Source organism: Solea solea, chromosome 7 (assembly GCF_958295425.1).
Source record: "Solea solea chromosome 7, fSolSol10.1, whole genome shotgun sequence".
Taxonomy (NCBI): domain Eukaryota; kingdom Metazoa; phylum Chordata; class Actinopteri; order Pleuronectiformes; family Soleidae; genus Solea; species Solea solea.
This window is the reverse complement of record NC_081140.1, coordinates 1007702-1032112: the sequence shown is the minus strand read 5'-3', so window position 1 is coordinate 1032112 and position 24411 is coordinate 1007702. Positions and strand designations below refer to the sequence as shown.

Here is a 24411-nt window from a genome sequence, read left to right as displayed (position 1 = left end):
GCCAATGACAGAAGGAGTGATGGGACAGGGTTCTCTCCTGCTGGCCTGGCTGCCCACATACTAACACACATGCATATAATATACAAATGGACCCACACACACACTTTTAATCAGATATGCACACACGCACACACACGCGCACCCAGCTGTTACTAAAGCCGTTTATGTCTGACATTGACGGGTGTTATAGTTCCATCCTCTGGGGAAGAGATGAGGATGAATTTGGATCTTACTTTTGTCACTGCCTATGCTTCCTGAATCTCATGGAAAGACACCCCCAGGGGTGCCTGAGAGGGGGGACGATGAGCACCCCAGTTGGACGGACATAAAGGTAAACAACCAAGGCAATGGACAAACGACTATGAGCAAGCAGTGTACATGCACTTTTGGTAAAGTCTGCAAGAACACCCGCGGCTTGAAGATTCACCGAACGAAGATGAAGTGCTCGTTGGAGGCAGTTGCAACACATTGCACAGGTGCTACACCTGGTGAGACGCAGGAGGGGCCAGGCCCGGAGTCACCCCATAGTGCCCGGAACCTGTCAGTGTTGCAGACTGACCCCGTGAGCATCAAGTACGACAGGAGGCAAATTAAATGGCTGGCGGCAAACATGTCTTCACTGTGGAAGCAGTTCGATGATGTTGTCGACCAAATTCTGGAGGCAATGGCAAAGGGAGAGGCCGCCCGAAAACTACAAGCCATGACATCACTCATTGTCAGCATCACAGCCGAACGGTTTAGTGAGGAGGAGAAGAAAAGTGCCAGAACACCATATGCAAAAAACCAGAGAGCTGTGAAGATCCATAACATAAGGAAGGAGATGAAGGCACTGAAGTCCCAGTACAAGGTGGCAGGAGAAGAGGAACACATTGGCCTGGCCCAGTTAATGTGCATCCTACGGAAGAAGATCATAGTTCTCCGTTCGGGCAGAGTGGCACCGGAGGAGTCGGCGTGAGACGACTGCCTTTATTGCCAACCCCTTCAGGTTCACCAAGGACCTGCTGGGTCAGAAGTGCAGTGGGAAACTCGCCTGCTCACAGGAAGACATTGACCAATATCTTAAGTAGACGTACAGTGACCCCAGAAGAGAGCAAGAGTTGGGAGAGTGTAACATCCTCGTAGACCTGTCCTAAACTCCTACTGCATCTGTGGAAAATCCTGCTCGTGTTCTGGAGAAAGGGGAAGATCCTAGATCATTGGCAAGTGGCTGAAGGAGTCTGGATCCCGAAGGAGGAAATCTCAGCCAGTTAGATCAGTTTCGCATCATCTCCCTGCTGTGTGTTGAGGCAAAGGTCTTCTTCAGTGCCATTTCCAAACGGCTGTGCACGTACCTGATCAAGAACACCTACATCGACACATCAGTACAGAAGGGTGGCATCTCAGGAATGCCAGGCTGTGTGGAGCACACCAGTGTGGTGAAACAGCTAATCATGGAGGCCAGAGAGAACAAAGGCAACATGTCGGTGTTATGGCTGGACCTGGCAAATGCATTTGGCTCAATCCCATACAAGCTAATCCAGCTAACTCTGTTAAAACACCATGTTCCTAGCAGGTGTAGAGACCTCATCGCTGATTACTACAACAATTTCAGCATGAGGGTCTGTTCAGGAGCAACTACTTCAAGCTGGCATAAGGTGGAGATCGGCATAATCACAGGGTGCACCATCTCTGTGACTCTGTTCTCCCTAGCCATGAACATGCTCACCAAGTCTGCTGAGCCAGAGTGCAGAGGGCCTCAAATGAAGTCTGGACATTGGCTGTGAGGTCATCCATGAATTCACGGATGACCTCACAGTCACAACTGAATCAGTCCCAGGCTGCCGGTGGATTTTGAATGGACTTGAAAAGCTGGTTGAGTGGGTCCGGATGCGTTTCAAACCTGCTAAATCAAGATCCATGGTGCTGAGGAAAGGACGGGTGGAGGACAAGTTCAGGTTTAACATCGCAGCCTTGGCCATTCCAACCATCACAGAGGCACCAGTCAAGAGATTGGGCAAGGTTTTTGACAGCACTCACAGACACAGCATTCATTCAGTAAACCAGCTCCGAGTTGGACTGCTGGCTAAAGTCTGTGGACAAGTCCGGCCTACCTGGAAATTTCAAAGCATGGGTCTACCAACATGGCATGCTTCCCAGGATCCTGTGGCCCCTCCTCATCTATGCTGTCCAATTTCTACAGTCGAGTCCTTAGAGAAGAAGGTCAGTTACCACCTGCAGAGATGGCTTGGGCTACCCAAGAACCTAAGCAGCATCGCACTGTACCACACAACAACAAGCTGCAACTGCCCTTCAAATCCTTGGAAGAGGAATTCAAGGTATCAAGGGCAAGAGAGGTGATGCAGTACAGGGACTCAAACGACCCAAAGGTGGCCAATGCTGGAATCGAGGTAAGGACTGGCAGGAAGTGGAGGGCAGAGGACACTGTCCAAGAGGCAAAGGCAAGGCTGCGTCACAGTAGCCTGGTTGGTGTGGTCACACGAGGCCGAGCTGGGCTTGGATCCTTTCCAATTCCCTAATTGAACACCAAGGGGAAGGAGAGGCAGCACCTTGTTCAAGAGGAGGTGAGAGCAGCAGTGGAGGAGTCAAGATCCTGCAAGGCAGTGGGGATGAAACAACAGGGAGCCAGGACTAGATGGGAGAACGTGATTGAGAGGAGAGTAACTTAGACCGAGCTCTGGAAAGCCGAGCCTCACCGCATTAAGTTCCTCACCCAGGCAGTGTACGACGTGCTTCCTAGCCGGTCCAAACTGCACACATGGGGCATAGCAGAAACACCGTCATGCTCCCTGTGTTCCAAGCGAGGAACCTTAGAGCACATCCTCAGCTGCTGCACTAGGGCACTTGAAGATGGTCGGTACAGATGGAGGTACAGATGGAGGCATGATGAAGTCCATCAAGACCTCTGAACTAGGTTTTAACTCGGAGAGACAAGAGGTGAGGGAGGGGGGTATTTAGTGTGGAATTTGGTTTGCAAGAAAGGTAGAGCTGGGTGTCATCCGCGAAGCAGTGGAACTGGATATTGAATTTACGGAGGATGTGGCCAGGTGGGAGGAGATAGATGATGAAGAGAAGGGGCCCCAGGACAGATCCCTGGGGCACACCTGTAGTGACTGGGGAGGGTTTTGAAGTGAAAGATTTGAACTGTACAAACTGAGTGAGGCCTGTGAGGTAAGAGTGGAACCAGCTGAGGGGAGTGTGGGAGAGGCCAATGGAGGAGAGTCTACTGAGGAGGATGGGGTGTGAGATGGTGTCGAAGGCAGCACTCAGATCAAGGAGGATGAGGATGGAGACAGAACCAGAATCAGCTGGTGATTTTGATTAAGGCGGTCTCTGTGCTGTGACGGGGGCGGAAACCAGACTGGAAAGGCTAGTATAGTGAATGGAGGGATAGGTGAGAGTGAAGTTGGGTGGTAACAGTTTTTTCAAGGATTTTGGAAATGAAAGGTAAGTTAGAAATGGGGCGGAGGTTATCGTAATTGTTGGGGTCTGAACCGGGTTTCTTTAATATGGGGGTGACAGTGGCAGTTTTGAAAAGTGAAGGGACTATTCCGGATGAAAGTGAGGAGTGGATAATAGCGGATATGAGGGGGAGCAGGGAGGAGGAGCAGGACTTGACTAGGGTTGTGGGGAGGGAATCGAGCTGACATGTGGTGGGCTTTGATTTGTGTATGTGATTTGTTCTGCACTTACCCTACTCTCGTCCTATCTTCAAAGCCGAACATACAGAGTAACCTGGAGAGGATCCGTGTCTGAACCCTGTCCTCTAGCTACTGGGGTCCCTCAGGGTTCTGTCTTGGGCCCTCTCCTCTCTATACACCAACTCTCTTGGTTCTGTTATTCTCTCTCATGGTTTTTCCTATCACAGCTACGCCGATGACACCCAACTCATTCTCTCTTTTCCCAGCTCCGACACACATGTAGCAGAACGGATCTCCGCTTGTCTGACCGACATCTCTCAGTGGATGTCTGACCATCACCTGAAACTCAATCTCGACAAGACTGAGTTTCTTTTTCTCCCAGGAAAGGGCTCTCCCACCACAGACCTGACCATCACCCTCGACAACTCTGTGGTAACTCCTTCTCATACCGCAAGGAACCTGGGTATGACACTTGATGACCATCTCTCCCTCACTGCCAACATTGCTGCAACAGCTCGATCTTGCAGATACATGTTGCACAACATCAGAAGGATATGGCCTCTTCTAACCCAGAAGGCGGCACAGGTTCTGGTCCAGGCTCTTGTCATCTCACACTTGGATTACTGCAACTCCCTCCTGGCTGGTCTCCCTGCGTGTGCCATACGACCTCTGCAACTCATCCAGAATGCAGCAGCTCGACTCGTCTTCAACTTCCCAAAATTCTCCCACACTACACCGCTCCTCCGCTCCCTTCACTGGCTTCCTGTAGCTGCTCGCATCCGCTTCAAGACTCTAGTGCTTGCGCTCCATGCTACAAACGGATCCGGTCCAGCCTACATCCAGGACATGATCAAAACCTACACCCCAGCCTGCCCACTCCGCTCTGCATCAGCAAACCGGCTCGCTGCCCCCTCACTGAGAGGATCGCAGAGGCATTCGCAGAACTCGAAACTGTCCTAGCTCCCAAATGGTGGAACGAGCTCCCCATCGACATCCGGACAGCGGAAAGCCTCCACATCTTCCACCGCCGTCGGAACACATTTCTTCCGACTCTACCTTGACTAAGACGACGACGACGGGGAAAAAAAACAAACAAAAAAAAAAAACTTATACATCGCACTTATGACTAGCACTTCATAGTTTGGCTTACTTGAAGCTCTTTCTTACTTCTAGCTCTTATTTGTACCCAAATGTTTAAATGCACTTATTGTAAGTCGCTTTGGATAAAAGCGTCTGCTAAATGACATGTAATGTAATGTAATGTATGAGGTTGGAGATTTCGGAGATAGTGGGAAGAAGCAAACTGGAGAAGAGATGACAAGGAGGAGAAGGTTCAGATGGGGAGAGAGGTGGCGAATTGTGATATAGGTGCTGATGAATGTTATGGATTTTCTGGTTGAAATAGTCCATTATGGAGTTTCAGGTTTCTGTGGAATACAGGTGGAGGGGTAGAGAATTGGGTGGCTGGAGGATTTTGTTCATAACACTTATTAATTAACATAATTTAGATTCAAGCAATGTTTCAAAAAGTGTTATGAAATTTTTAAGTTAACTTTTTTCACATTTACACCAATATTTGTTAACTTATACATTAAATATTTCAATCTAAATATTACATGTTACACCTAAATGTTAAATATTAAATATAAATAGTACATTTAAATCAAAATGTTAAATATAAATGTTCTGGGTGAAACTAAATATTAAACTAATGTGCAAATTCACACGGTCAGTAAGTGGAAGTACCAAAATAAAAGCTTGAGATGGTCAGACTGTGTTTATAGAATCAGATAACAAATTAAAATCAGAGAAAATGAACACTTGAACACACCTTAGCGTGATAATAACTGCCTAAAATAACAACAACAAAAAAAACATGTTTGGAGAAATTTGGGCCTCACATTGACCAGCACGACCCGCCCTACGCTGCTCTGTGCTGGACACTGTTAGGACACAAGTGGAGCTGTTCACCTCCGACAACTTTGCTGCCACACTATTAATCGTGAATGAATGAATTTGTATGTTTATTTTTGCATCATAAACTTTTTACTTTATTCTTATTTGTGTGTGTGGGCTTCAAGGAAAAAAGGTTGGGAACCACTGCTACAGTGGACGATCGACAGACTATCATGGCGTGTTTCCACCGAGTGGAATGGTTCAGTACGGTACGGTATGTTTTTCCTTTGCATTTCCATGAGGAATAGTATTAAAATAACCTAATGTGAACATGTTAGAAACATAAAGTATTTTTGCAGTATTTTTCAATCTATTTATCAATATCTCTCCAGCACTGCACTCAAGTATCATGTGTGTCGTCACTTAAATGATTATAGATTAAACTAACCATTTGACTTGTGAACCCTTTCAAAGGAGGCAGGGTTTGGTTGTGTTTACAGTTGGACTTCTATCCTGTGAAATAAGTGGTTTGAAGTGATGAAGTGTTTCAACAAAACTGCAAAATTCAAATAAATCAACATCCTTTTCATTTTCTCACAAACCCTACGTTTCTATGATGAGACTTGGATAAGGAAATCATTATTTATGGTCGGTAGGTAAAAGGACACATTCCCTCTTACGGTTATTTTTGTCTTTTTTCCTCACAAAGCTGATAATGTGCTTTGTGAGGAAAATAATAAGTGTTCAAATACTTTCATGTTCTTCGTGCTCTGCGTTACATTCTGAAGATCCTCACTTATTATAATACACTGCAGTCTCAATGTGTCATCCTGTGTCTGTAATCTAAAAATAGAATACTGTTCACTGATCTATCATCTCTGTCTCTCTAACACACACACACACACACACACACACACAAATACAGTCAAAGGAATTTAACATTTGTCTTTTGTTGACAAATGAACATGAAGTGAATGAAATGAAAATCACATGTTCACAGACTGTGTCATTTCATTTTCTATCATCAAATCCATTAGACTGAGTATTTCCATGAGTCTGCCTGACGACTGTCAAAGGCCAACATTTTATTAGCATTTAAAAAAAAAACAGAAATAAAAATGATTTAACCCTTTGCAGCGGGTAAGAGTAAGCCTATCTGATTCATGCACCAGTGCACCCTACCCAAGGGTCTTCATGTCGATACTATTGGGTAACCAGGGTAACTGTGGCAGTTACCATGGCAACAGATAAGGTCATCAAGTAAGTGTTAAATAGGCGCTCAGACATTAAAAATAGACTTTCTAAAAACATCTGTGAGCGCTCGTTCACAACTGAGCGACGGCAGAAACCAGGTGAATGAGGAAAGGAGGAGGTTGTCAGGTTGTGATGGAGGGAAAGAGACTGAATGCATGGGATTCAGGGAGGGAGAGAGACCATGAGTGTAATCCAGATTAAATCAGTGGGTTTTTCGCAATCCTAATCCAGGAGCTGCATCCATGCCAACTTCCCACCCACTGGGACTTGTGTAGCCTCCATCATGACACACAATGAACAGGAAACATCCCAAACACGTTTATACTTCAGAGAATCATTTTGTCAAAGTCACTGAGGATTAGGGATTTGAACATGTAACAAGTCGAGCAATGGTGATTGTTGTAGATGATTGATTTCTTTAATGCTTCCTCTTACCTCAACCTTACTTATAGTCTACAGTCTACATCTGCACCTGTATGAAGGTCCAGTGTGTAACATGTAGGGGTTTATTGGCTGAAGTTGAATATACAGGCTTTCAGCAGTGATGTGGCTAAATACACCAGACGAGATTTTAGACATTTCCGCACTAAATGAGAGATGAACCAACATTTTCAGGAGTGTTCAGTTTGATTCTTGTGCCTCTTCCTGTGACTGCACTCCAATCAGTGCATGGAAGACTGATGACATCATGTATAGTATCGGCTCAGTTCACTTGGAACGTCGCCGGAGCAGGTACTAAAAAAAAAACATATCAGGAAGCAGAAACTATTGCTGAAAGCAAAATAACCCTAAAATATCATCAGATATGAGCAGATATGAGCAGTCAGTTACATTACAACATAAACTTAGGCTAGAATGCAATAAGAATGTGTCACTAGTTTGTTCACAATCAGCTGTTTGTCATGGTGATGTTCGTGTAGCAGCTCAGCTTCAGCTGTTCTCTCTGGGATGGCACAGAAAAATGTTGTCACTTCCACAGAAGCTTAGCTTCTATCTGGGTCCTTGGTGCAGTGAGTGGGCGTGGACTCTGAGCTTCTGCATGATGATTGGAGGAACTCTCTGATTTTTGATTAGAAACACGGACAACTTTTCTGCCTCAGTCCTGTGTGGACTTTTTAAGGGAAGTCTGTAGACAAATAAAATACCATTAGTTAATGTAATAGTAATTTGCTTCTGTGGGTATTTAATTGTGATTCTAATTCATCATCATCATCATCATCATCTACCGCTTTATCCTCTGCCAGAGGGTCGCGGGGGGTGCTGTGCCAATCTCAGCTACATCGGGCGATAGGCGGGGTCACACCCTGGACAGTTCACCAGTCCATCGCAGGGCCACACACAGATAGAGACAAACAACCATTCACTCTCACACTCACGGTCAATTTAGAGTGTCCAATTTACCTAATCCCCACATTGCATGTTTTTGGACGCACACACGGGGAGAACATGCAAACTCCATGCAGAAAGGCCCTTGTTCCAACCGGGGTCTTCTCGCTGCAAGGCGAGAGTGCTAACCACTACACCACCGTGTAGCCCTGATTCCAATTGAATTTAATATATTTTATTGCAGTGTCTGATCCATGTGAGTTCAACATTAAATTGGGAAAACAAATAATTTGTAATTTATTCTTATTACACTGATATCTGTCTTTAACTCTCTTTAAAATAAAAAAATACTTGTATTCCAGTTAACTACCCTGTTGGAGTTCAGACTGTAGCTACATCACACTGTAATGTTTACAGTATGAACGCTAACAGTCGTCTGCTATGATGTGAATGTTAGCATCGCGCTTCCAACACATATCACACTGTTTTCTATCAGGATAAAAAAAAAAGAAAAGCTTCCTCCATAAATAGCAGCTGTCTGAGTCATGCTGCTCCTTCTTCAGGTGGTGGAGCTAAATTTACAACTCACACAACAGCTCTGTCTCACACAGAGCTTTTTATAACCGGCCTGAGAGCCACAGTTAAATCACTCCTTCACCTTCACTGCTTCATTGTAGAATGTGTGAATGGGAGAGTGTGTGTGTGTGTGTGTGTGTGTGTGTGTGTGTGTGCGTGTGTGCATATTGTCTGAATGAATTGTCATGTGCTGTCATGTCTGCTCACAGGATCAGCAGTGAAGATGAGGACTATGACCATGTTGGCAGGATCTGTGTGTGTGTTCAATTTTGTTTTCATGGTGGAGGATCATCATCAGATATCATCATCATTATCATCATCATTATCATCATCATCATCATCATCATCATCATCAGACAATTCAGAGAAGAAGAACTCTGTCGGCCCACAGCCTCTCACATTTTTACAATGATTATTATGACAATGACTTTAGTCACGTGTCGCTGCAGCACTGACACACACACACACTCACTGAAAACATCGCTGCCAGCGTGAACACAAGGAGAACGTGACTGAAGCCGCTGAACAGCAGGTAACACCTGGACATGCCAGCCCATCACATACAGACACACAAACAACCACTCGTTCTCACACTCACACCGACGGTCAGTGTCTGTATCAGATCTCATCCAAGACTGTTTTAAACAGTGACTGAAGACAAAGATGCAGAAGAGGAGTGGTTCTTGTCCTTCCTCTGACTCGTTGTGTGTGCAGTGAGTCAAATCACACGTGGGTGAAAAACAGTGGAGGCCCGTCCAGAGAGGGCGCCGCCCCATCAGTCTCACATGAAGAAGAAGAAGAAGATAGAAGATGGGAATCATCTAAAATAATTTATAAAAACAAGGAACATTTAAATAAACGAGTTACACATTATACAGTCCATGACGACCGTGTGTAATCTGCATTCAAGTGTATTTCCTGTTCATGTTACTACAGACTCTCATTATAGCACACAGGCTCACCTTTCCAATGCAGAAGATAAGAAAACTCTGGCCCAGATAACCGGATATAAACGTCTCACTGCAGTAACTACAGGAGGTCTGGGACAGCGTCAGTCTGCTTCTCCACAGCAGGTGAGACACGTCTCTGAGTCCATGTCTTCATAAACTTTTGTGAATGTCAAACGAGTTTGAAACATCATACTGTCACAGCAAGAGGCAACACTTGCTGTAGAGCGTCATGTCTGTTGTCTATTGGCGTCACATGTACTACAGCATTTAGAAGATACTTTCAGAAACAATGCCGTGTTTTTAAAAAAAACTTTTCAAATCAACAAAGAAAAAGTTTAGTCCACTAAAATGAGAACTTTTGGAAAAGCCCCTTACATTCTAGGACTGGCATAAAACCACCTTATAACGCCCCCACATGTCCTGGCAAAAACCTCAGCATTTTGGAATATCTTCAGAATTTCAAAAGGAGACAGTGTTGCACTGATTGAATTATGTGAAGTGTTGAGAAAGTGTTGACTGTCAGTTCAACGCTTCAATGACGTATAATGAGCTAATGATAGAAATAACAGGCAGTCATTTTCAAGTTGTCTTTTGATAGTGATTGAATTAGAATTTCTTATATTTGCACACACCAATGTGTTATAGAGATTTTTAATTCTGCATTTAACCAATCATTGAACAGACATCTGGACTTAATGGGAGTCAGGTATCGTGACATGAATAATATGAACTTCACATTTTCAAAGTCTAAAAGTGACACAAGTTAATAAAAAGGGGGAAACAAAATCGGATAGATTGAGAAATAGAAATGATTAAAAATAGCAGCCTGTCCCGGGACTTGAACCAGCAAACCTCCCATGACATGCCGCCCTACCTTCTCCTTGGTCACAAGCTGCTTTAGGGTCAGGATTCAAATTTCCTTTGTGTTTTAACTCTGTGTTACTTTTGACAACAATCTGATCATCACTTTGGGGGTTTAGCTACTGTTGTTCCTGCTGAGAAAGGTTTTGCAAGTACAAATATTTGCTCTCCTAAATTCTATCCAGGTTTATGTTAATGGCCAAAACGTCACTAAGGTGCTTAGTGATTTAATCAGTCACTTGCCAAAGCAATGAGACTATTTCTACTTCAAATAGACAGGTTTTAAAGACTGTTTCATTAAGTGCCCTGTCTTCTATCAAGAGCCACTTCCTATTACATTATTGGAGATCAATAACAGGGTGGAGGAAGGATAGACCTGCATGTTTAAGCAGTCCTGCTCTGTCCAACGGCAGAGAGAGAGAGACAGAGAGAGAGAAGAGAAGCAACCCAAGCATGTGACGTGATGTTGAAACCCACGTTCTACACACCTTCTGCAGAGTAATCACTGTGTACTTATGCACACCTGTGTACACCTCACACATGCTCTCTCACACACACAAACTTGTATCCTCATAATGCATTCTGTAGCCCCTTACCCGGTGGTCCACCAACACAACACAGCTGGTCAAGAAAGCTCAACAACGGCTGTGTTTCCTGAGGAGGCTGAGGAAGTTTGGCCTGTCTGCAGAAATCCTCAGTAACTTCTACAGCTGTGTTGTGGAGAGCAGCCTGACAGACTGCATCACCGCGTGGTACGGCAGCACTAACGCCTGCAGAGAGGATCACCAGGTCTCCACTGGTCGTCATTTATCCCACAGACTAACCTGACGCATGTCCTCCAGTACTGCTCCTATCATTGCTGCAGCTCCACCGTCACTCCCGGCCTGCGTGAATGAGTGTGGAAGTGGAACAACCACAGATGGTTCTGCACCAACGTAACCAGTTCTTTGAAAACAATGCCTCCTGGTCTACGCGGTGTAGCCAGATTGTGTATCAATTCATACGTCTTGGCCCTGCACACACTGAGGAGTATCGATGATGTCGTGCTCCAGCCCCTCGATGTACTCCACCCAGTCACCGTCCTTCTCAATGACCTCACTGAGCAAACTGACGTAGCCTTTGTAACTTCTTATTTCTTCTTCGACTTCACACGGCAATTTTGCGTCCTCGAAACTCTTTAATCCTTGTTGCCAGCATGAGAACCAGAGGGGTTTAACTTGAGGTCAATAAGCAGACGTTGAGGACAGTTGAAGCTCTTTACTGAACTTCTTCTCAGCAGTTACATCCAGAGCCCGATCGACCGACCCAATGTGCCACACACATTAGCCCGAGAAACAGGACTTATAAGACTAAGTCATGCTTACACAGCTTTAACTTAACAAAGGTCCCGCTCACAGAGCTTTAAGTTAACAAAAGTCACGCTCACAGAGCTTTAACTTCACAAAAGTCACGCTCACAGAGCTTTCACTTAACAAAAGTCACGCTCGCAGAGCTTTAACTTAACAAAAGTCACGCTCACAGAGCTTTAACTTCACAAAAGTCACGATCACAGAGCTTTAAGTTAACAAAAGTCACGCTCACAGAGCTTTAAGTTAACAAAAGTCACGCTCACAGAGCTTTAAGTTAACAAAAGTCACGCTCACAGAGCTTTAACTTCACAAAAGTCACGCTCACAGAGCTTTAACTAAACAAAAGTCACGCTCACAGAGCTTTAACTTAACAAAAGTCACGCTCACAGAGCTTTAACTTAACAAAAGTCACGCTCACAGCTTTAACTTAACAAAAGTCACGCTCACAGTGCTTTAACTTAACAAAAGTCACGCTCACAGAGCTTTAACTTAACAAAAGTCACGCTCACAGAGCTTTAACTTCACAAAAGTCACGCTCACAGAGCTTTAACTTAACAAAAGTCACGCTCACAGCTTTAACTTAACAAAAGTCACGCTCACAGAGCTTTAACTTAACAAAAGTCACGCTCACAGAGCTTTAACTTAACAAAAGTCACGTTCACAGAGCTTTAACTTAACAAAAGTCACGCTCACAGCTTTAACTTAACAAAAGTCACGCTCACAGAGCTTTAACTTAACAAAAGTCACGCTCACAGAGCTTTAACTTAACAAAAGTCACGCTCACAGAGCTTTAACTTAACAAAAGTCACGCTCACAGAGCTTTAACTTAACAAAAGTCACGCTCACAGCTTTAACTTAACAAAAGTCACGCTCACAGAGCTTTAACTTAACAAAAGTCACGCTCACAGAGCTTTAACTTAACAAAAGTCAAGCTCACAGAGCTTTAAGTTAACAAAAGTCACGCTCACAGAGCTTTAACTTAACAAAAGTCACGCTCACAGAGCTTTAACTTAACAAAAGTCACGCTCACAGAGCTTTAAGTTAACAAAAGTCACGCTCACAGAGCTTAAAGTTAACAAAATTCACGCTCACAGAGCTTTAACTAAACAAAAGTCACGCTCACAGAGCTTGAACTTAACAAAAGTCACGCTCACAGAGCTTTAACTTAACAAAAGTCACGCTCACAGCTTTAACTTAACAAAAGTCACGCTCACAGAGCTTTAACTTAACAAAAGTCACGCTCACAGCTTTAACTTAACAAAAGTCACGTTCACAGCTTTAACTTAACAAAAGTCACGCTCACAGTGCTTTAACTTAACAAAAGTCACGCTCACAGAGCTTTAACTTAACAAAAGTCACGCTCACAGCTTTAACTTAACAAAAGTCACGCTCACAGAGCTTTAACTTAACAAAAGTCACGCTCACAGTGCTTTAACTTAACAAAAGTCACGCTCACAGAGCTTTAAGTTAACAAAAGTCACGCTCACAGAGCTTTAACTTAACAAAAGTCACGCTCACAGAGCTTTAACTTAACAAAAGTCACGCTCACAGAGCTTTAAGTTAACAAAAGTCACGCTCACAGAGCTTAAAGTTAACAAAAGTCACGCTCACAGAGCTTTAAGTTAACAAAAGTCACGCTCACAGAGCTTTAACTTCACAAAAGTCACGCTCACAGAGCTTTAACTAAACAAAAGTCACGCTCACAGAGCTTGAACTTAACAAAAGTCACGCTCACAGAGCTTTAACTTAACAAAAGTCACGCTCACAGCTTTAACTTAACAAAAGTCACGCTCACAGTGCTTTAACTTAACAAAAGTCACGCTCACAGAGCTTTAACTTAACAAAAGTCACGCTCACAGAGCTTTAACTTAACAAAAGTAACGCTCACAGAGCTTTAACTTAACAAAAGTCACGCTCACAGCTTTAACTTAACAAAAGTCACGCTCACAGAGATTTAACTTAACTAAAGTCACGCTCACAGAGCTTTAACTTAACAAAAGTCACGCTCACAGCTTTAAATTAACAAAAGTCACGCTCACAGAGCTTTAACTTAACAAAAGTCACACTCACAGAGCTTTAAGTTAACAAAAGTCACGCTCACAGAGCTTTAACTTAACAAAGGTCACACTCACAGAGCTTTAAGTTAACAAAAGTCACGCTCACAGAGCTTTAAGTTAACAAAAGTCACGCTCACAGAGCTTTAAGTTAACAAAAGTCACGCTCACAGAGCTTTAACTTAAAAAAAAGTCACGCTCACAGAGCTTTAACTTAACAAAAGTCACACTCACAGAGCTTTAAGTTAACAAAAGTCACGCTCACAGAGCTTTAAGTTAACAAAAGTCACGCTCACAGAGCTTTAACTTAACAAAAGTCACGCTCACAGAGCTTTAACTTAACAAAAGTCGCGCTCACAGAGCTTTAACTTAACAAAAGTCTAGTTCACAGCTTTAACTTAACAAAAGTCACGCTCACAGAGCTTTAACTTAACAAAAGTCAGGCTCACAGCTTTAACTTAACAAAAGTCAGGCTCACAGCTTTAACTTAACAAAAGTCACGCTCACAGAGCTTTAACTTAACAAAAGTCACGCTCACAGAGCTTTAACTTCACAAAAGTCACGCTCACAGAGCTTTAACTTAACAAAAGTCACACTCACAGAGCTTTAACTTAACAAAAGTCAGGCTCACAGCTTTAACTTAACAAAAGTCACGCTCACAGAGCTTTAACTTAACAAAAGTCACGCTCACAGAGCTTTAACTTCACAAAAGTCACGCTCACAGAGCTTTAACTTAACAAAAGTCACACTCACAGAGCTTTAAGTTAACAAAAGTCACGTTCGCAGAGCTTTAACTTAACAAAAGTCGCGCTCACAGCTTTAACTTAACAAATGTCACGCTCGCAGAGCTTTAACTTAACAAAAGTCACGCTGACACAGCTTTAACTTAACAAAAGTCACACTCACAGAGCTTTAAGTTAACAAAAGTCACGTTCGCAGAGCTTTTACTTAACAAAAGTCACGCTCACAGAGCTTTAACTTAACAAAAGTCACGCTCACAGAGCTTTAACTTAACAAAAGTCACGCTGACACAGCTTTAACTTAACAAAAGTCACGCTCACAGAGCTTTGACTTAACAAAAGTCACGCTCACAGAGCTTTAACTTCACAAAAGTCACGCTCACAGAGCTTTAACTTAACAAAAGTCACACTCACAGAGCTTTAACTTAACAAAAGTCATGCTCACACAGCTTTAACTTAACAAAAGTCAAGCTCACAGCTTTAACTTAACAAAAGTCACGCTCACAGCTTTAACTTAACAAAAGTCACGCTCACAGAGCTTTAACTTAACAAAAGTCACGCTCACAGAGCTTTAACTTAACAAAAGTCACGCTCACAGAGCTTTAACTTAACAAAAGTCACACTCACAGAGCTTTAATTTAACAAAAGTCACGCTCACAGCTTTAACTTAACAAAAGTCACGCTCACAGAGCTTTAACTTAACAAAAGTCACACTCACAGAGCTTTAATTTAACAAAAGTCACGCTCACAGCTTTAACTTAACAAAAGTCACGCTCACAGAGCTTTAACTTAACAAAAGTCACGCTCACAGAGCTTTAACTTAACAAAAGTCACGCTCACAGTGCTTTAACTTAACAAAAGTCACGCTCACAGAGCTTTAAGTTAACAAAAGTCACGCTCACAGAGCTTTAACTTAACAAAAGTCACGCTCACAGAGCTTTAACTTAACAAAAGTCACACTCACAGAGCTTTAATTTAACAAAAGTCACGCTCACAGCTTTAACTTAACAAAAGTCACGCTCACAGAGCTTTAACTTAACAAAAGTCACGCTCACAGAGCTTTAACTTAACAAAAGTCACGCTCACAGAGCTTTAACTTAACAAAAGTCACACTCACAGAGCTTTAATTTAACAAAAGTCACGCTCACAGCTTTAACTTAACAAAAGTCACGCTCACAGAGCTTTAACTTAACAAAAGTCACACTCACAGAGCTTTAATTTAACAAAAGTCACGCTCACAGCTTTAACTTAACAAAAGTCACGCTCACAGAGCTTTAACTTAACAAAAGTCACGCTCACAGAGCTTTAAGTTAACAAAAGTCACGCTCACAGAGCTTTAACTTAACAAAAGTCACGCTCACAGAGCTTTAACTTAACAAAAGTCACACTCACAGAGCTTTAAGTTAACAAAAGTCACGTTCGCAGAGCTTTAACTTAACAAAAGTCACGCTCACAGAGCTTTAACTTAACAAAAGTCACGCTCACAGAGCTTTAACTTAACAAAAGTCACGCTGACACAGCTTTAACTTAACAAAAGTCACGCTCACAGAGCTTTGACTTAACAAAAGTCACGCTCACAGAGCTTTAACTTCACAAAAGTCACGCTCACAGAGCTTTAACTTAACAAAAGTCACACTCACAGAGCTTTAACTTAACAAAAGTCATGCTCACACAGCTTTAACTTAACAAAAGTCAAGCTCACAGCTTTAACTTAACAAAAGTCACGCTCACAGCTTTAACTTAACAAAAGTCACGCTCACAGAGCTTTAACTTAACAAAAGTCACGCTCACAGAGCTTTAACTTAACAAAAGTCACGCTCACAGAGCTTTAACTTAACAAAAGTCACACTCACAGAGCTTTAATTTAACAAAAGTCACGCTCACAGCTTTAACTTAACAAAAGTCACGCTCACAGAGCTTTAACTTAACAAAAGTCACACTCACAGAGCTTTAATTTAACAAAAGTCACGCTCACAGCTTTAACTTAACAAAAGTCACGCTCACAGAGCTTTAACTTAACAAAAGTCACGCTCACAGAGCTTTAAGTTAACAAAAGTCACGCTCACAGAGCTTTAACTTAACAAAAGTCACGCTCACAGAGCTTTAACTTAACAAAAGTCACACTCACAGAGCTTTAATTTAACAAAAGTCACGCTCACAGCTTTAACTTAACAAAAGTCACGCTCACAGAGCTTTAACTTAACAAAAGTCACGCTCACAGAGCTTTAACTTAACAAAAGTCACGCTCACAGTGCTTTAACTTAACAAAAGTCACGCTCACAGAGCTTTAAGTTAACAAAAGTCACGCTCACAGAGCTTTAACTTAACAAAAGTCACGCTCACAGAGCTTTAACTTAACAAAAGTCACACTCACAGAGCTTTAATTTAACAAAAGTCACGCTCACAGCTTTAACTTAACAAAAGTCACGCTCACAGAGCTTTAACTTAACAAAAGTCACGCTCACAGAGCTTTAACTTAACAAAAGTCACGCTCACAGAGCTTTAACTTAACAAAAGTCACACTCACAGAGCTTTAATTAAACAAAAGTCACGCTCACAGCTTTAACTTAACAAAAGTCACGCTCACAGAGCTTTAACTTAACAAAAGTCACACTCACAGAGCTTTAATTTAACAAAAGTCACGCTCACAGCTTTAACTTAACAAAAGTCACGCTCACAGAGCTTTAACTTAACAAAAGTCACGCTCACAGAGCTTTAACTTTACAAAAGTCACGCTCACAGTGCTTTAACTTAACAAAAGTCACGCTCACAGAGCTTTAAGTTAACAAAAGTCACGCTCACAGAGCTTTAACTTAACAAAAGTCACGCTCACAGAGCTTTAACTTAACAAAAGTCACACTCACAGAGCTTTAATTTAACAAAAGTCACGCTCACAGCTTTAACTTAACAAAAGTCACGCTCACAGAGCTTTAACTTAACAAAAGTCACGCTCACAGAGCTTTAACTTAACAAAAGTCACGCTCACAGAGCTTTAACTTAACAAAAGTCACACTCACAGAGCTTTAATTTAACAAAAGTCACGCTCACAGCTTTAACTTAACAAAAGTCACGCTCACAGAGCTTTAACTTAACAAAAGTCACACTCACAGAGCTTTAATTTAACAAAAGTCACGCTCACAGCTTTAACTTAACAAAAGTCACGCTCACAGAGCTTTAACTTAACAAAAGTCACGCTCACAGAGCTTTAAGTTAACAAAAGTCACGCTCACAGAGCTTTAACTTAACAAAAGTCACGCTCACAGAGCTTTAACTTAACAAAAGTCACACTCACAGAGCTTTAAGTTAACAAAAGTCACGTTCGCAGAGCTTTAACTTAACAAAAGTCACGCTCACAGAGCTTTAACTTAACAAAAGTCACGCTCACAGAGCTTTAACTTAACAAAAGTCACGCTGACACAGCTTTAACTTAACAAAAGTCACGCTCACAGAGCTTTGACTTAACAAAAGTCACGCTCACAGAGCTTTAACTTCACAAAAGTCACGCTCACAGAGCTTTAACTTAACAAAAGTCACACTCACAGAGCTTTAACTTAACAAAAGTCATGCTCACACAGCTTTAACTTAACAAAAGTCAAGCTCACAGCTTTAACTTAACAAAAGTCACGCTCACAGCTTTAACTTAACAAAAGTCACGCTCACAGAGCTTTAACTTAACAAAAGTCACGCTCACAGAGCTTTAACTTAACAAAAGTCACGCTCACAGAGCTTTAACTTAACAAAAGTCACACTCACAGAGCTTTAATTTAACAAAAGTCACGCTCACAGCTTTAACTTAACAAAAGTCACGCTCACAGAGCTTTAACTTAACAAAAGTCACACTCACAGAGCTTTAATTTAACAAAAGTCACGCTCACAGCTTTAACTTAACAAAAGTCACGCTCACAGAGCTTTAACTTAACAAAAGTCACGCTCACAGAGCTTTAAGTTAACAAAAGTCACGCTCACAGAGCTTTAACTTAACAAAAGTCACGCTCACAGAGCTTTAACTTAACAAAAGTCACACTCACAGAGCTTTAATTTAACAAAAGTCACGCTCACAGCTTTAACTTAACAAAAGTCACGCTCACAGAGCTTTAACTTAACAAAAGTCACGCTCACAGAGCTTTAACTTAACAAAAGTCACGCTCACAGTGCTTTAACTTAACAAAAGTCACGCTCACAGAGCTTTAAGTTAACAAAAGTCACGCTCACAGAGCTTTAACTTAACAAAAGTCACGCTCACAGAGCTTTAACTTAACAAAAGTCACACTCACAGAGCTTTAATTTAACAAAAGTCACGCTCACAGCTTTAACTTAACAAAAGTCACGCTCACAGAGCTTTAACTTAACAAAAGTCACGCTCACAGAGCTTTAACTTAACAAAAGTCACGCTCACAGAGCTTTAACTTAACAAAAGTCACACTCACAGAGCTTTAATTAAACAAAAGTCACGCTCACAGCTTTAACTTAACAAAAGTCACGCTCACAGAGCTTTAACTTAACAAAAGTCACACTCACAGAGCTTTAATTTAACAAAAGTCACGCTCACAGCTTTAACTTAACAAAAGTCACGCTCACAGAGCTTTAACTTAACAAAAGTCACGCTCACAGAGCTTTAAGTTAACAAAAGTCACGCTCACAGAGCTTTAACTTAACAAAAGTCACGCTCACAGAGCTTTAACTTAACAAAAGTCACACTCACAGAGCTTTAATTTAACAAAAGTCACGCTCACAGCTTTAACTTAACAAAAGTCACGCTCACAGAGCTTTAACTTAACAAAAGTCACGCTCACAGAGCTTTAACTTAACAAAAGTCACGCTCACAGTGCTTTAACTTAACAAAAGCAAAGAAAGAATCATCTTCACATCATTTACATAAACTGGCATCATTTCACTCAATCACTCAAATGTAGGGTTACAGAGGGGTAATGTGGAGCATTGTTGCCTTACAGCAATGTATTCTGCTTTCCTTCCTCAGTCCAAAAGCAGAGGTTAATTAGACACTATATATTTGTCCTGTGATGGACTGGCGAATGGTCCAGGGTGTGTGTGTGTGTGTGTGTGTCTGTCACTTTTACTAGATGTAAAAACATGTTTATGTTTATGATTGATATGATACCTGTACAATACAGGTAAACATCACTGGATCGGATATGGGACAAATTAAACTGTAAAATCTGATGTGCTATGAACAGACTGCAAACGTGTAAACCAGTGGTCTCAAAGTTGCGGCCCAGGGGCCATATGTGGCCCTCCAAACAATATCAAGTGGTAACGAGTTAATTTTGCATCATAAATATGTTTTTTTTATTGTGAATATTGTTGCATATTAATACAAGCACTTTTATTTTGAAATGATCCAATCCAATCCAACTTTATTTGTAAAGCACTTCAAAACAAACACAGTGGACCAAAGTGATGTACAGAATAATAAATAAGTATAAAGACAGAAAAGCTCACACGAGGCAATGGAGTACGTATAAAAAAGGAATCAATACGGCATATTGATATATCATTTTGAGCTCATATCGTCCACAGGCTGTTGCTTTTCCCAAAAAAAGTTGGCCGTTTTTTTACTTGACTGTTCCCCCGACTGACCAGACGAGACACTCAGTGGCCCACAGGTCATTTGAGTTTGAGACCCCTGGTGTAAACAATCAGTAACATCATTTTAACTGAGTCATGTTGGGACTGATGTCCGTATCAGCAGATACTCAAGTCTGCGATATCAGCATTAAACATGAAAAAGTGCCGTTGTGCCACCCCAAGTTAAACATTCTCTATCTGTCAGGAATGCATTATTCAAATGTGATTACAACATCAAACAGATTCCCGTGGATAGGAGGGAACTGTTGGGGAAGCTCATGAGAGGATGGCCTCTTACAGAGATCTGATACTAACACAGGAGGGAACATGGAGAAGAACAGAAGCATGGCAGACTTCTAAGGTGAGATGTCCTCATATTGCTCTGGATCCTGAAATGTCTTAAGCTTCTGTGTTGGCTAACATGTCCCTCCTGGTTCCCTAACCCTCCATCATGCCACTCAGTGGATTAAAGAAGCTAAGCTTAAGCCCTCGTCTTCCTCACCCTGCCATCAGAATCACCAGTGAGGGCAGAGAAAGCTTTGTTTGTCCTCAATGTCTTCCTTCAAAACATCCATGAACTTTATGTGTGGTCTTCCTCTGTTCCTCCTGCCCGACAGCCACATCTTCATCATCCTCCTCTGCACATGACCAAACCATCTCAACCTTCATTCTCTCATTTTATTTTTAAACTGTTCAACCTGAGCTGTCCCTGGAACATGCTACCTCCTGTCTTTAAGTATCTAAGCAGCATGGTGTCATTACCATCCTGTAGACCTTCACTTTCACTTATGCTGATGTTACATGTGGATGCTAAATGTCTTCATTTGAATACTGTATGGATGAAATGAGTAAAGACGTGATAGCACCAACACAGATTTGCCATCGAACCTCAGCCACAGTCTTACACTCTTACAATAACTCACCTCCCAATCATAGTAGAGTGCTGCTGCACAGCAGCCTCCAGGAGGCGCTCTAGGATGGTCCATTCTCCCATGGTTGGAGATAGAAAGCATCAACTGAGCACAGCAAACCTTTGCTGAATGCAGTTTAAACAGGCGTCCACAGGAAGATTTCCAATGCTCCCCTTTTCTCACAGTGTTCAAGTCCACTTGTTGGGTTGAGGTAGGGATTTGTTTCAGGTGGCTCACTTAGCATAAAAGTAAAAATCTGTTTGGTGTGTCATTGTGAGCTCCCGACATCCCGTTCTTCTTCTTTTATTTATAGCTCTCCGAAAATGAGCAGCGTCTGCGTGTCTGTGTGTCCGTCCACCTGCTCACAGAAGTGTGTGTCTGTGTGTCTGTGTGTCCGTCCTCCTGCTCACAGAAGTGTGTGTCTGTGTGTCTGTGTGTCCGTCCTCCTGCTCACAGAAGTGTGTGTCTGTGTGTCTGTGTGTCCGTCCACCTGCTCACAGAAGTGTGTGTCTGTGTGTCTGTGTGTCTGTCCACCTGCTCACAGAAGTGTGTGTCTGTGTGTCTGTGTGTCTGTCCACCTGCTCACAGAAGTGTGTGTCTGTGTGTCTGTGTGTCCGTCCACCTGCTCACAGAAGTGTGTGTCTGTGTGTCTGTGTGTCTGTGTGTCCGTCCACCTGCTCACAGAAGTGTGTGTCTGTGTGTTTGTGTGTCTGTGTGTCTGTGTGTCTGTGTGTCCGTCCACCTGCTCACAGAAGTGTGTGTCTGTGTGTTTGTGTGTCTGTGTGTCTGTGTGTCTGTGTGTCCGTCCACCTGCTCACAGAAGTGTGTGTCTGTGTGTCTGTGTGTCTGTGTGTCTGTCCACCTGCTCACAGAAGTGTGTGTCTGTGTGTCTGTGTGTCCGTCCACCTGCTCACAGAAGTGTGTGTCTGTGTGTCTGTGTGTCTGTGTGTCCGTCCACCTGCTCACAGAAGTGTGTGTCTGTGTGTCTGTGTGTCCGTCCTCCTGCTCACAGTGTGAACCTGACTGTGGGAGACAGAGTGGACCTCTCTGCCCTCACACTCTGCTTCTTTGACAGCATCTTGTGGTAACACTGGCTGGGTGCAGGGTCCATGCACTCATGTGAGCCTGAGCAACTGGGGATTTCTTTTTATCCTCCACTCATCCATCCTCATCATTCCTTCCTCTTGTTCCTCTTCCTCTCTTTCTCCCTTGGTTGGGGTTCAGGCAGCATCACACTTCCTCCTCCTCTACCATCTCCTTCCCTCTGTTCACCAGTGGCAGGTTTCCTCCTCGTCCTTACAGCCCGTCTCTCTCTCACACGTGTTGTCTCTCAGCATGTCTTTCATTGTTTCTCTTCCCTTCATCTTGTTGTTTCCATCCCTCTCGGTTTCTCTTTCTTTCTGTTTCCTCCACCGACCTCCGTCTCTCTCTGAGCAGCAAGACCAAGCGTGTGTCTCGGGGATTAGAGAGAGGAATCATTTCTCTGCTCCTCCCCCTCTATCTCTCCCTCTAACTCACTCACCATCAGTGTTTATCCCCTCTCCCTTCTACTTTCATGTCTCACTGCTCCATCATCACCACACAAACCGCTTCCACCCTCACAAAATGCAAAATGCTTCCATGTTCTTTTGTTCCACTCGATGCTTCACGTTTCTAAACACCAGGATCATCTACAGTCCATGCAGCACGTTCAGCAACACATTAGGAAACATTGGAATTAATGGAAAAATCTAAGGAGTAATCTATTTTGTTGGATGTAATGAGTGACTGCAATGGCACACGCACACACATAATCCATCCCATCCAAGGCCAAGACAACCTGGCAACATCCTGTCTCACATGTGAAGAGGGAGTGGTGGAGGACATGAGGACAAATGACAGTCTGCTGCCATGAACGCACACAAAAGCTTTCTGTGTTTATTCTGTAACTGTCGTCAATGAACCTCAATCTCATGTTTTTTTAAATGTATTAACAGATGTTACATACATTAGATTCAATCCACATCATTAAAATAGAATTATTGATTACACTGATTGACAAACGAATGGTGGCCATAATCCACATTTACTCTGATACTGTCTGCACTAAAGCCTGTAAAGCCTGTAAAGCCTGTAAAGCCTGTAATGACAGAGGTTCTTTGGGGACATGGTCTATGGGTTCTCTCATCAGAGAGGAGTGTGCTGCTGAGGCTGCAGGTGGTGCCACTGTGTCTTTGAGCAGCCAGGTGGACGGTGGCTCAGTCAGTGGGGGTTCCACAGACGTCCCAGCACCACGAGACACCGTGTCTGTGTCACTAACACCAGCACATCACTGCGAGCCATGATGGTTTCAGTGGCAGGTTGGAATCAATTAACACATTCACACTTTAGTTTGTTTAATCATCAAAATGTAGGAACACATCATTCATGTGCTCATCTACACTTAATCCATTAGTTCCAGGATTATATGACTTTAGATATTTATAATCTAGAATCCGAGTCAGTCCACAAAATTCTGAGTGTGAGTCCAACTATTTCTGGCTGATCTCAGTTCATTGGCAGAGCGAGGCGTCTTTCAACTCAAAGGTTGTGGGTTTGATTCCCAGCATTGCCGACGTTAGTTGAAATGCAGCATTAGGTCATCACATTGACTGAAAACAAAAGTTATTTCATTCAAAACATCAAAACTGGTCACGTTACATTTTAACATAGGACCCCTGTGATAGCAGCTTCACAATTCTTGCATCCATTGAACGTGTGAGGTTTAGGAGAGTGTCTTTGCAGGGTGTCAGAGTAGGCTCCCTCCCTCCCTCATAGATCTTTAGTTTGAGGTTGCTCCGGAGGTTCTCGGGGGAGGATGGACCCACACCATTTCTCTCCTCTTATGCCCCGAGCAGCAAAAAACTCTACATACTTTTCAGAGGTCACTTTCACACCTTTAGGAACCCTAAGGCGGTCGGCCAGCTCTCTCCCCATGATTCCAGCCCAAAGCATGACTCCGCCCCCTCCTTGCTGACGTCGCAGCCTTGTGGGGACATGGCGGCCGTCGACCAACCATCCACGACTACATGCACTCATCAGTGAACAAGACTCCATGTATTTCTGGACCCTCTGCAGCCATTTCTGCTTGTGAGCATTGGTTAGGAGTGGCCGAGTTTAAGGTTTATGCAGAACTGCAAACCTCTGGAGGACATGAGCTACACTAAAAAACTATGGGACATTCTAAATGGTGATCAAAAACAAAAACACCAAACCCAGCTGTCCTCTATACTTCAAGGACAATAACACGAA

The 24411-nt window shown here is 42.9% G+C and overlaps 1 protein-coding gene across 1 annotated transcript in view; it reads right to left on the bottom strand.

Moving 5' to 3' along the window:
* LOC131462099 (gap junction delta-2 protein) overlaps positions 1-21843 on the bottom strand; it is a 30366-nt gene extending 8523 nt beyond the window's left edge. The window contains exon 1 of the mRNA XM_058633025.1: positions 21154-21843. Within this exon, the coding sequence (XP_058489008.1) occupies positions 21154-21224 (71 nt within the window). The 5' untranslated portion in view covers positions 21225-21843. The remainder of the gene's footprint in view (positions 1-21153) is intronic.
* Between the last annotated feature and the right edge of the window lie 2568 nt (positions 21844-24411).